Here is a 13,840-nt window from a genome sequence, read left to right as displayed (position 1 = left end):
AAAAGCAGGAAAAAAAACCCAAGAAAATAAACTGCTGTGGTGTCCGAGGAAGCAGGGCAACCAAAGCAAAAACTGCAGTACCTTTGCTTTCCTTCTAGGAGGTAGGCAAGCCAGAAGCAGGAGCAGAGCAACGGCTGTCCAGAGGGATCCCTTTAAGCACGCATCTCTGCAGGGAGCATGCAGCAGTGCCTGGGCTTTAAGGCTGCCTCCGTGACCTTCCAGAAGTACTTCCGGGTGTCTTCTTTTGTCGACAGAGCATCCTGCAGTCTGGATGCTCTTTGTCGACAAAGCAGATCAATTTTTCGATCTGCGTAATGCAGTCTAGACGCTCTTTGTTGACAGAAGCTTTGTCGACAGATTCTGTCGGCAAAACTTCTGTCAACAAAAGCCTATAGTCTAGATGTGGCCTTATAGTAGGAATTATTAGGAAACAGCTATATGTGGTGCTGCCTGTCCCACCTCTAATGGCATATATTTAGTAATATTCATTACTTTAAAAGAGTAATTGACAAGATTTTCATGAAACCATGATCTCTAATGCATGGGCACACAATATAGGGTGTATTCTGGTTTATCAGAGGTGTGTTCTCAGCTTGATCTGGCTACATTTCTATTCCTTTCTTACATCATGTTTTAGGAGTAGAGACCTCTGGTGCTGTAGTCTTAGCGGAGTATTTTTCTCACTCTCACAATAAATAGAGGTGGAAGAATACTATTCAGGTCTGTCATTTTTACCATTTATGTTACAGTGCTTAGACTTGTACAGGCCAGACTCAGTGGAAGTGCAGAAACCTTCAAGGCAAACATGAAATGCATTGCCTCATTCCCAACACCTATCCACTGATAAACTTCTTGTTCCAAAGAAAATAACCAACAGCCTAAAGCTTAAAATACTTCCACCTCACAGGAAGAAATCAAATGGCATGTTCTTTTTATATCAATCAAAGAAAGAAAAATTGTGGTTTACAGCTCTCCCACTCTCAGGCTTGTTGAGAGGCTAAAAATTCAATTTTGGTGGCTATAGCTGTTAGCTCTCTGAGCTCAACAGTAAATGCAGAAGAGAGGGTGAGGAGGAAAGCAAATGAAAACAAAGCATCCTGAGCCTCAAGCTTTCCTGAGAAACTTAACATTTTCAATTTACCCTCACAAACCAAAACAGTCTCCAACTTGTTGAGGGCTTAAACCTTCAACTCAATGGCTATAGCATTTTGTTCGACCAATATATTAAATAAGTGAGAGGACTGAACATATACCTCTGGTAGTAGCAAATATGGGTAAAAATTAGTTCCTTTATTTCTATTTATTTATTTATGAGTGTTAGGAATAGTTGCTGAATTAACAGCCCGGAAGACTGAAAGTCTCTATTCAGTCAGAAAGAAGATAGTTCATACGCACCATCATTTCAGTCTTCTCCACAATTCCTCAGTAATGTCTCTCTACCTTGACTGGGAAGCACTCCACACAAGGCCTGGCCAAATTCCCAGGGAAGTTAATGGGAATGTTTCCATTGACTTGGGTGATGGGCGTGATGGAGGAAGAGCGAAGAAATCCAGACCTCCTCACTAACATTTCCTTCACCTGCCTATTGTATTGCACAGTGCCCCTCCCTCTTTGTTTTTTTACCTAGCTTGAGCCAGGGTCACAGGCTTCTAATCAACAAACAACAATCCATTTTCTTGAAGAATTAGTAGCAAGCCTATTACTCCAACCATGACACCTAGTCAACTCTTTGGTCATTTTTCTCAAGCTATCAGTGAGAGCTATTTATTATCTGGCACTTGTTTACCGGGCAGGACCATCAAACTCATTTCATAGAAGATATAGAACAGACATCCACTAGAAATGATTTATGGTAAATACTTACCTTAGTTAGCTTTGAACAGTGCCCTTGAGGTGAAAGCCTCAGTAGCCTGTTATTAATCCCTTGAACCATCAATCCCCCTGTTCCAATATATTCTCTTTTTCTAATTTCAGTCCTCCGAGTTCATGACAGATGACATTTAGCAAGGGCAAGAGGTTTATATAAGTAACATTAGGGGGCTTCAATGAAGCTCATAGGATGAGTGGCTCCTTTGTCGTGCAATTTATGTTTTAATAGGTTGTCACATGCCTGTAATGGAGAAACTTGTTAAAAAAATTGGGTATGAAGGAGTTTGGGTTGAGTATAGGATCAGAGAATTTGGGAGCAGTATAGGCCTCATCCAGTTTGCACCCTATGTAATTATATCGGGGAGGCAGAACATTTATTTTGCTAGAAGAAAGAGGTACAATGTGCAGGACTGGGAAGCTAATGGGCGAATTTTGCTAATGAAGCTGTGGTGAAGGAGAAGATTAGGTTGCTGGAGGGGAGACAGAGAACTGATCGGTGGCCAGAAGGGAGATTGAAGTAACTTGCAGGCATAGGATGGACTGATAGAGCTAAGGTGGGCAGAGAACAGACAGGGTGAATCAACAAGGGCCCTTAGGGATACTATAATTTAATGAGGGGAAGTGTTGTGAAGGCTAGCACTTTAACAGGGTTCAAAAAAGAACTAGATAAATTCATGAAGGTTAGGTCCATCAATGGCTGTTAGCCAGGATGGGTAGGAATGGTGTCCCTAGCCCATGTTTGTCAGAGGCTAGAAATGGATGACAGGAGACGGATCACTTGATGATGACCTGTTCTGCTCATTCCCTCAGGGGCATCTGGCATTGGCCACTGTGGGAAGACAAGATACTGGGCTACTGACCTTTGATCTGACCCGGTATGGCTGTTCTTATGTTCTTATGCCATAAAGAGAATAAATTATTGGCCATGAATTGACGGTGGAAAAGTCAGTGTGGACGCAGGCTGAACAGTTTGGAAAGAGGCTGTAGAGGTTGAATTCAGGGCAGAGAATGGACTGATAGAATTAAGAGACTGTGGGCAAAAATTAGGGAGAGAAAGCAGGAGAGGGAAAAGCTCACTAGAAGTTTGCACAACAACTATAGTTGGTGTTCCCAAGTTTGTGGGCTGAAGACATTCACCTTCCCCACTAAAATCTTCAGGTTTTTATATCTTAGCATGTACCAGATCTGCACTCTCCTACTGGACAAACACATCCATTTTTTTCTTGAGGAAATAGTAGCTGGTCTATTACTCCATCCTTGAAAATGCTATGAATGACTATATGCAAATCTGCTGAAGGCTTTCTGATTGGCTAGCTCAATTGCTGATTGAAACTACTAATAAATTGCCACTGCCAACAAAGCTGCAATAGCAACTTGCAAAATCTGTTCAACTTAAAGTTTATTGTACATACCCACTCTTCATTTTTATTGCTACATCTAGCACTTGGTTACTGCCAACTCTAACATTTTCATCTGAGGAACTCCATGAGAGGATATTTCTTGCCTCATCTTCCCCCTCCTGAGCAGTGATGAAAAAATGTTTTAATCTTTCTTGTTAAATCTCAACCACTTGTTGGTTTTGAATCCCTTGGGTTCATATATGCTAACTTCATCCAGGGCAGTTTGCACACCTACTCTAAAGTTTTCTATCAATTATGTATTTCAGAAGCAATAAATTAGTGCTTCAGCTCTATTTCATTATCTTGTTTGGCTTATTTCTCATTTGTTTGCTTAACATTTAATTAAAAAAAACATTCTGGCTAATGTTTAGCTTATTTAGTTTCTATCCATTTGAGTTATCACTGATTTTCTTACATGTTGAACCTCCGAGTTGTCCATTAGGGGTTACTAATGAGACTTAACGTCCACTAATTACCTATGTTGATATGTTCCCACGCCTGGGTCTTTAAAATACTAGTGTTTGCAGCTAATATTAATTCTATGCTAGTTATAAAAATCCTACTTAGCTTCATACCGTATGTAGATTTCTAAGCGCTTTACAAAAGTGAATGCCATTTACCCCAATGTAAAGTTGATGAAATTGATTCACTCACAGCTGGGTCTTTCACATCCCACATGAATGTTCTAGCTACCATGCGACGGGCTATTCTGGAGTGAGTCACTTGTCTCCATAAAAACAATGGGAAGGTCTCAGTTTAGTTTCAAGGTTGAATGGAAAACTCCAACATCTCAATTTTTTTACACAAAAAAGAGCATTTTGCCAAAGAAAACACCATTTCAATCAGCTCTAGAAATAACCTATCCACCGAGGAAAATATAAAGCAGTTTAAATTCACTGCCTTATATTTACATTGGCTGTCCCCTTGTATTTTGAGAAAGAGTGAGTAAACAAGTGCATGCTACCTGTTCTATATCAGTCACTATTTTGTACTGTCCTCTTTCTTTAAATGCTTCCCTTATCCAGTGGCAGTCCAGCACATCCATGGTCTTTTTGCTGGCTTCCTAATTTTATGTACTTCATATATTTCTAGTTAATTGTTTTTAATCTCTTTGACTATTTGGTCTTCAAATGCAATCTTAATTTTCCTCCTTACACAATATTTGCTGTAGTTTATAATGCTTTTTATAGGCTCCACTTATGTTGGATTTCCATTTTCTGAAGTTAGTATCACAAATATACATGCATCTGACGAAGTGGGTCTTTGCCCACGAAAGCTTATGCTCCTACACTTCAGTTAGTCTATAAGGTGCCACAGGACCCCTCGTCGATACTGCAGAACATTCCATGCTTTAAGTGGTTGTGAATCATGGGTGAAACTCTTTCCCTATTGAAATCAGAGGCAAAATTCCCTACTGAGGCTAGTATTTCATACAAGTTATTTACAATGAATAGTTAAATTAATTTCTGCCTTTAAATGTTAAAATTGGCCACAATCAGCAGAAAGGAGAAAAAAATCTGATTATTACATTTCAGTTATGTACAAAGCTATTGAACTGGGTGAAAATTAATAACAAATTTACAAAAGATAATCTTACTTTAAATTTGTGTAAGATTATCCTTGATGGTTACAATTCTAGAGGAATTTATAGGTCAGGAGAAGTGAGACTTCTGTTGAAACCTCCCATGCTTTAATACTTCCTGTTTGGCACAAAAAGTAAATTATATCATACTTATTACAAGAAGAACATTGGAATCTTCTCTGAAACAACTATGATAGATTTTTAAACATTATTTTGGTTGAATTGAAGTGATACATTCCAAGTCCTATTCATAAATGTATTAAAATATTTGATGAATAATAATAAATCAGCTCAGGAGGCAGGTGTTCTGCATTAACAGCTAGACATCTTCTCTGTTGGGGCTAGTCAGTGGTTTTCAAACTTTTATACTAGTGACTCCTTTCACACAGAAGCCTCTGAGTACAATATAAATTAAAAACACTATTTTATTTTTGACACTATTAGAAATGCTGGAGGTGAAGTGGGGTTTGGGGTGGAAGCTGAAAGCACATGATCTCCTTCCCCCAAGTAATAATCTTACTGGCCCTCATGGAGTCAAGAACCCCTGGGCTAATTATTTCTGAATTCTCTTCCAATATAGGTTCTAAAAATGTTCAGTGTTCCACCTTGGTTTTAATAGACTAATGAAGCAGTAAATCTATCTATGGTACTAATATAATCCCCCTTGCTATAGTATCTGAGCTGCTCACAATCTGACACACAGCAAAGTGCTATCATCTCCACTTTACAGATGGGAAACTAAGACCCAGAGAGAATAAATGACTTTCCCAGAGACAGGAGTTTAATCTGCTTAAATATGAGGCTTGAACATACTTCCTGTCAGGCCAAAGGGGTGAAATTGTACATAACCTGGTTTTCCATTACAATGTTCTGGTAAAAGGCCTCAAACTAGGCATAAGTTTACATCCATGTTAAGACTGCTTTCATTGCCAGTGTGATGTAAAGGGGCCTTTGTGAAAATGAGAATCAGACCGAGAGATATTAGCCCTAAGCATTCAATAGAATCTATTGAATAGATGATCTGAGTAGGTAATGTATTGTTCATTTTTTCCAAGCTTTCAACTTTTATTTTCATTGTACATAGTATTCCAACCAATCCCGTGCACTAGTTATGTTGAGCATGTAGTCATCCTGATGCACAGATTACTATAACAATTAGGAAGGGCGTCAATGAAAATTACTGCATTATCTTGAAATGCTCTGATGTATGTGTATAAACCTCATTTAAGTACATTGTCTGCTGAAGTGAGAAACAAGGGTATTATGACAGGAAAACATGTTGATGTATCACCATTCTGCCTTGGTGACTGAGCACTCGATTACTGTCACATAAAAATACTCTCTGCTAACAATAACACTATCTTATTTTCCTCATTTGTTTTGTCCCCTACCCTCTCAGTAAACCTGGTCTCACAATACAAATAAGGCAGCAATGATGCTCCAGGAAGTAAATCAGTTTATTTTAAGGAAATTATCAGAAAAATATTACCACATATCAAACTTCCAGAAAGAGACTGAATTTATTCCAAAACTTTTGGATATTTTACAGAATATTTTACTCCCTGCTTAAAGTACACCCACCACTGATAGGCCAAGTAGATTAGGACAGTCCTTCTGGCAGGTCCTAAATAGAAACCAATGATATTTCCTACTCATACCAGTAGTTTGGCTGAGTAGATATGATGGATAGGTGGGATGCTTGACTATGTTTGGTGTTGCAGGGTCTCTCATTTTTCTTACAGTATGGTGGGGGGTTAAGTTATATAGAAGGCTTGGCCTTCGAAAGGCAAGATTGATTCTAATATATAAGAAAAGGAATCATTATATACATTGGTGAGTAAAATGGAATGTGTACGAACAAATGTATTTAAGGGGTTTTGAATCAGTTTTCTCACTTGTTTTATTCAGCACAGAAAGGGTAACCTCTAGATGTCATCATCATAAGCATGACATGAGACCTGTTGAGGGCAATAGAAATTACCAGGATATTTTTAAAACCATGGATCAACACAAACTAGTACGTTTCTTTAATTGTAACAGAATTTGATTCATATTACAGGTAGTATCTGAACCTATTAAAATATGTAGGGTAATCCACCAAAGAACTGAATGCTATATTTTATAGCCAATAAGATTTGAATTAACATGAAATTGTAAAAGAAAAAAAACTATGGGCGTGTAACCTATTAGTCAATTTCAAAATAATTTCTTCCATATCAAATTCTTATTGGGATGGTTTTAATTTTAAACATAGACAATGGTACATCTCTCTTAATGTACATATTGTCTGCTTACATGTCTATTGTTAGTTTGTAGAGGCTGAATGTTACTTTTAACACAAATTGCTAAATATATTGACAAAAACAAATGAACCCCTAAGAAGAAACTACTGAACATCTTTCATTGGGAATGACTTTTTTTCATGTGTGACTGTGCTCATATTGTGAAAAGACAAGTTTCAAGACACAACATATTCCCTTGTAATGGTGTGTCTTTGTGTTCTTATTAATATTGACCATGACAAACCATTTGGATTCATTAAAGTTCAATACTCAGCTCTGCAAATTGTTCACAGGACATACGTTTATGAATAACAAAAACTAAGACTTTTTAAAGGGGAGATTTTTCTTCTTTTTCTGTGGTGTCTTCTTAGAGCTCTGATGTATAGACTGAACAAGACAGAATGCTTCTTTTGGTCTTGAAAGTATAAATTATTAAGAATTCCAACCCAGTACAACATGAGCAACAAGGAGATAACACATCCCAATGGTACAGGATATAATCATCATGGGGAATCCCAACCTGAAACAAAAACAAAATAAGGAAAGATCAATAAGGATGCGACACACTGTTTGACATGCAATAACGGCATGTGCAGACTTTTTGAAAGCAAAATTTAAAACTATCATACAAGTTACTAGCTTTTGATACCCTTATAACATTTTATTAAATGAAAGTACATTAAGGTATTGCAGGTTTATGACAGTAATGCCTGGTTGGCCAGAGTTCAAGTTGAGACATTCTACTTCTACTGAATTGACCTTGTTATCCCTAGCCTTACTCTTGATTGGTACTCTTTTCTTATGCCTGTATATTTATACCTGCCTCTGGAATTTCCACTACATGCATCTGATAAAGTGGGTTTTTGCTCATGAAACCTTATGCTCCAATAAATCTGTTAGTCTATAAGGTGCCACAGGACTCCTCGTCGCTTTTGCAGATTCAGACTAACATGGCTACCCCTCTGATACTTCCAGTTGTGACATTTAGATAAGTGTAGGTCAGACACATATATGATATAAATCAGCATAGCTGCATTGACTTTGATAGATCTCTACTGACTTATGCCACTTGGAATCTGAACCTGAATGGATTTGTTGTGTGTCATTCAATGCACAGTTATACAAGTAACACGAACCATGTCAGTTGTCTCAAGTAAAACAAGCAGTAAAATAGCTCATTCATTACTTTTGACTTCATGCTGTGCATTTACTCCAAACAAGTTCCTTATAACTCTGATTTATGGCTGACGTTTCTTTAGCTGGCTTCATCTTCCTGTTTTATTAAACATCATCAAAGTGTGGTAATGTTCTTTGAAGTCCCAATATTTCATTCATTGCCTTCATTGGCAATTGAAGGAAGAAGGTACCTAGTATATGTGGATGTATCGGTTATGTTTTCACCTTACTTCTCATGTTAGGCAGCATTTAGAAGTTTCAAGATATCTTCACTATCCACACACCATTAATTACACAGACAACAAAAAAATTCATTTGTAGCTGGTGACAGAGGGAAAACTCGCAGTTCCCATGTGTCTTAAAATCTCCTTGTCTTCCCTTTCTCTGTATACAAAGAGATGTGTTTAAAAAGAAAATAACTTGTGTGATGGCTCTGGTGTGATCTGCTCTCCTACTGTGCTTCCCACCTTCACCTGCAGCTACTATTCTGACAGGAATTGTGTAATGCTTTTCCAATGCTGTTTCATTGCCATGAAGAGTAATCTGAACAGGACAAGTAAAAAATGATTAGAGGAGCTTAAAAATCAGCAGCAGTTTAGTAGCATTTAGATGCTTTATTTATTATGGGAAATCCATCACATTAGGAACTGTATAAACACATAATAATAGCCCCTTAGACAAGGTAGGCAAGAAATACCAGACAGATGGCATACGGAAATATGTTACTTGGAACTACCTCAGTTAAAACTAAACTGCTTCATAGACCTCCATTGTCCATATGTCCCCACCCAGTGTCCAAGTGAGCCTTTCATCCACACTGACCACTCCACAGAAACTGAGGCGACTCAAGAAAAGAAGAAGATACCCATAAAACTGACAGAGTAAAAATAAAGACTTCTGTGGCAGGCACATTATCCCACATCTGCCTGTTGGTTTCTGGCACCTTCCTTGAAACACATGGTGTTAACCACTATCAAAAACAGAATGTTGAACCGTAGAGTCTGATCCATTATAACAATTCCTATGGTATGATTCCAGCCACTCTTCCTTCTATGGCAGGAGGACAGGCGACCCCCCCCCCCCCCGCCCATGTTACTCTGGGATTTCAGGATGGCAATAGGGGCCATGCATCAGAGCTCTCAAAATATTGGTTAGCAACAGCAAATTTATGTTTTTGCTTGTTTGGGAGGAGAGAAGGTGTTTGAAAAGAAAGAGAATGAGACGCTACTAGAGAGGGCAAAATCTGCCTAGACTTCAAAATATTCCCTGAGGAAGGTGAATTGTAGATCTCATTTACACATGCGAACAACAAAATGGGCACAGAATTCTAGTGATTTCTGGTAAGCTAAGAATGCAGTAGATTGTCACACAGTTACCCTGAAGACCTGACTTCTTTATGTGTGAATTGGATTTTTTTAAATTCAGATGAGCATGAATGAATATAGTGTAAGCAGGTATTATATTTTCCCCCCAGCTAGACTGACCCAGTCCTAGCTTTTGAATGGTTACTTATTCTAAGAATCTGTATAAATATCCTTTCATAGTATTCTTATTAAATTCATGGCATTGCAAAGCAGCTTTCTGAGTTTTGAAATAATTGGATGGTCACGCAGCTGCCTTTCAGACAATGTCAACCCTTGGGGTTTTTTTTCCTCTTTCTGATCTCCCTAAGATGTGCCATCTCACTTTTAAAAGTGCTCAGCTCTGACTAGTTCACTTTAAGAATGAAATGGTGCTGTAGAAAAATCCATCTACAAATGTAAATACATCCAGTAGATTTCCATGAATGGCTCGTTGCCATACAACAGTCTGATGAAGGTGAGACTGCTAAGAATTTCATGAGAAAAGAAGCTGCAGACTTTATTAGACCTCACACTTAATAGAGAATAAATTCAGTGCTGCTGGGCAAGTTCTAGTAGCTTAGCAAAGCCCAGATCTTGTCCTGATACCACTTAGTGGGTTTCACAAGTGGATACACAAGAGCTCGGAGATGAAGGGCACTTAACACCTGTGTGTGCATAAGGGCAAGAAGAGACGGATTTTAAAAAAATGTTATCCTTTCCATAAAAAAATCTGAAAAACTCGTTTTAGTTTTGTGCAAGAAGTGCATGAGTTATGTAGAAAAACATGCAAACATGCAGGATTTTTATTCATATCTTTGCTTTAACAGCAAGAATCGAAGGCCTGGTTCTGCCACAAACACTCATATTTCATAGTGTCTTCCTTCATTGTTTTATTTGACATGTTTGCAGAGGGCAAGATTGTGAATAGGTTGAACCTCTTTAGTCCAGCACTCTCTGGTCTGGCAACATCTGTGGTCTGGTATGATTTTAGTTAGCTGGAGGTCCACTTATGATGGGTGTGCCCAAGTTTCCCGTGGTCCTGTAAATTTTGTATACAAATGCTAGTCCTGGCTCTCAGTGTTCTGTGCATTATTTACCTCTAATAATTTACCCCTAAATGTCTTCCAGGAGCCCAGCAAGTAGTGGAAGTGTTGGTAATGCTGATACACATAAGCATGCTTTTTATGCTTTAGCTGCTTATTTCCTTTTGCCAACACAGTAAAATTGTATAACACTAACATTTTGTTATGAAGAGAGCTGATGAGCCTTGGCCAGGCATAGGCTTATAGAGGATGTATCAATACAACATACATTATTAAGCAGCATTGCAAGATTTTTTCCATTTATTTGCATCAGCAAAATACAAATAAAAAGAGATCCATTCACTACAATATTGACCTTCTGTGGTTCAGCATATTCTCTGATTCAGCACCCATCAGGTCCCAAGGGTGTTGGACTAGAGAGGTTCAACCTGTACTCACATCAATACATAATCACTCATGCAAGTAGTTCCACTGACTTTTACTACTAACGCAGCTACTCATGTAACTGCTCACTTGTATGGGGCTTAATTTTACCATAGGCCTGAACAGGAATCGAATGGAACTGAATTTACTGCAGCTATTTTCACTTTGATAGTATCTGTGCTCAGGTTGCCAACTTTGTAACATATAAAAACCAGACACTCCAGCAAGAATGCTAGAACCTCTCATGTCTGACCTGGAATATTTACAGGAAAAGTGATTTATCCTGGAAGAAAGACAGACTCAACAGTTTCTGCTTTCTATATTGTTCTGAGCACATAGCACAAAGGGAAAGTGAATTATTTGGGGATCTGCAGAGAGATGTCTCAGAATGGAAGGTGGGGTCTCTCATGAGTTCTGGAGTTGCAAGAGGATACCAGCAATCCTCGAAGATCATACCACTGGTGGTGCTGGCTCAAGCTGTTACAAAGCACAGTGGCAGTCTATATGAACATGGAGTGCCACATTTTGCTCTCACTTCTATGTAACCCAACTGGCTGTGTGGAATTGCATAGTGATTTAAAATGAGGCTTGAATTTGGTCTCTAATCTATCTCTGAATAGCTATTTAAGAATTTAACTTAAAGAACATATTTTACAGGCTCTTCCCTCCCACTTACTAGCCTGTTATCAGCACCTACATACACAGTAAAGAAATATGTTGCATGCCTGGCAAGTGTCATATGAGAAGATGTGTCATTTCAAGCAGTCCTTGAATAAAAGCCACACTTTGGTTTGGAAGTCCTATGGTGACAAGTTTATTTGCAAAAATTTACATCTTGAAATTACAAAAGTTGCCTCAAAAATTGGATTCAAGTTTTGAAGCTCCTGCAGGCAATTCAAGGGCTGCTTCTGAGTGGAAGGCAAGTCACTCCTGTTAATGAAGTTTCTATCATTTGGTTTTCAAGATGGATCTTTTAAATTTCCTTCCAAAAGAAATGTGGCATGATAGCAATTTACAGAGTCCTTAATCAAAAGGATATGTTTATAATCCTCTTTATGTGACCATTAACACACATGCACACACAAATACATACACCTTTTGTGGGGAGGAATGGAAACCAGTTACTGGGGCTGACAGACTCGTTGGGCCCCTGTACAAGCTGGGGGAGCTCTGCACTCCTGGAAGGGGCAGACCTCAGGCAGAAGGGGTGGGTTTGGGGCAGGGATAGCCTCCCCCAGGCAGCCCTCAATGCTGTCCGGAGCACACCACATGTGGCTTCGGTGGCAATTTTAAGGTCCCGGGACTCCAGCTGCCACTGCTTCTGCAGTAGCAGTGGCAGTGGCTGGAAGCCTCAGACCCTTTGAATACCTGGTAAGTTGCAGTTTTAACCTCCCCATTGGCGGGCCTAGTCACGGATAAAGAATGGCTGCTATTAATTATTTTTCTTTACCAAGAAGCTGTGGGTCTATATTTATTTAAATATAAAGGAAACAACTCATATGTTCAAGAAGCAAGTCAAAGTCCTATATCTCATCTAGAAATGGCTGAAGATTTTTTTGTACCAATTTACATATAAATTACAGTGTGGTTACCTACCAGTTCCCATACACAGTAGCTTCTTGCATTTCAGAATAATCTATGAATGCAGCAATTTTCTCAGATTTCATCTTCATCCAAACATATTTGCAATTCAATTTTTTTAGTCTGCAGTTCATTTTCAATGAACTAATTATGAGCATTTGCTGCAAAATTCTCTAAGGGTATGTCTACTCTGGAGGCTTATTTCAGAATAAACTATTCCGGAAGAAATACTCTGAAATAGCTTATTTCGAAATAATACATCTACTCTACAGGGAAGTCTCAAAACTTCCCTGTAGTGTAGGGAAACTAGTCTGAGGCAGACTCCCCTAATGTGGACCCGCTTCCTCAATTTAGAACCCCAGGAAGCACTAGGGAGTAATTATTTTGAATGGTTCTGGGGAGGAGCTATTTTGAAATAGCTGCAGTAAAGCTTCCACGATACCACTATTTTGAAATAGCTATTTTGGAATAGGGTTTATTCCTCGTGGAATAAGGTTTACAGACATCGGAATAAGCCATCCATTATTTCAAAATAATTTCAAAATAACGGAATTGCCTTGTAGAAACTCACATTGTTATTTCAGAACATCAGTAATAACATCAGTTATTTCAAAATAACTGTGCTGTGTAAAAGCATCTTAACAGAGTAAACCAATATAGTTTGAGTACTGTTAATTAAATTATGCCACAAACAGAGCATTTCATGTTGGATATTTAAAAATCTGATCATTTGAGTCCCCAAAAGTATGTGGTATTTTTCTGTTCTCTGACTGGATGAACATAAGCATTAGAAGGAAGTTTTCAGAATACTTCAACTTTTATGTAAAACTAACTGCCTCTGAGAACATTCTTACAAGTATATTGATTCACCAGAAAACATGGGAGGCTCACACAAAAATGTACAAAGTTGATGTAAATCCATTTTAAAATCTGAATGAATACTAGTGAATTTTTTTTTTAGAATATTAATTGAGTCTTAACTTGGGATATATTTTAATGTGTGGATCCTGGTTGTCAGGATCCTAGAAATTCATCTCCCCCCTTTTCTTTCTCTATTCTTAGTATCACCTTCCTATCCCCTTTTCTCCTCTTCCTTTTCTGTCTTCTGTCTCTGTGTCTCCTGTCTTTTTGTTTATCTCAA

At 38.3% G+C, this 13,840-nt stretch overlaps 1 protein-coding gene across 1 annotated transcript in view; it reads right to left on the bottom strand.

The window, feature by feature from the left end:
- Positions 1 to 6,290: 6,290 nt before the first annotated feature.
- The window catches only part of OCA2 (OCA2 melanosomal transmembrane protein), a 367,587-nt gene continuing 360,037 nt past the window's right edge, over positions 6,291 to 13,840 (bottom strand). The window contains exon 24 of the mRNA XM_006116097.5: positions 6,291 to 7,653. Coding sequence (XP_006116159.1) covers positions 7,566 to 7,653 — 88 coding nt within the window. The 3' untranslated portion in view covers positions 6,291 to 7,565. The remainder of the gene's footprint in view (positions 7,654 to 13,840) is intronic.

This window comes from Pelodiscus sinensis, chromosome 1 (genome assembly GCF_052426305.1).
Source record: "Pelodiscus sinensis isolate ZL-2025 chromosome 1, ASM5242630v1, whole genome shotgun sequence".
Lineage (NCBI taxonomy): Eukaryota > Metazoa > Chordata > Testudines > Trionychidae > Pelodiscus > Pelodiscus sinensis.
This window is presented reverse-complemented; position numbering and strand designations above follow the sequence as displayed.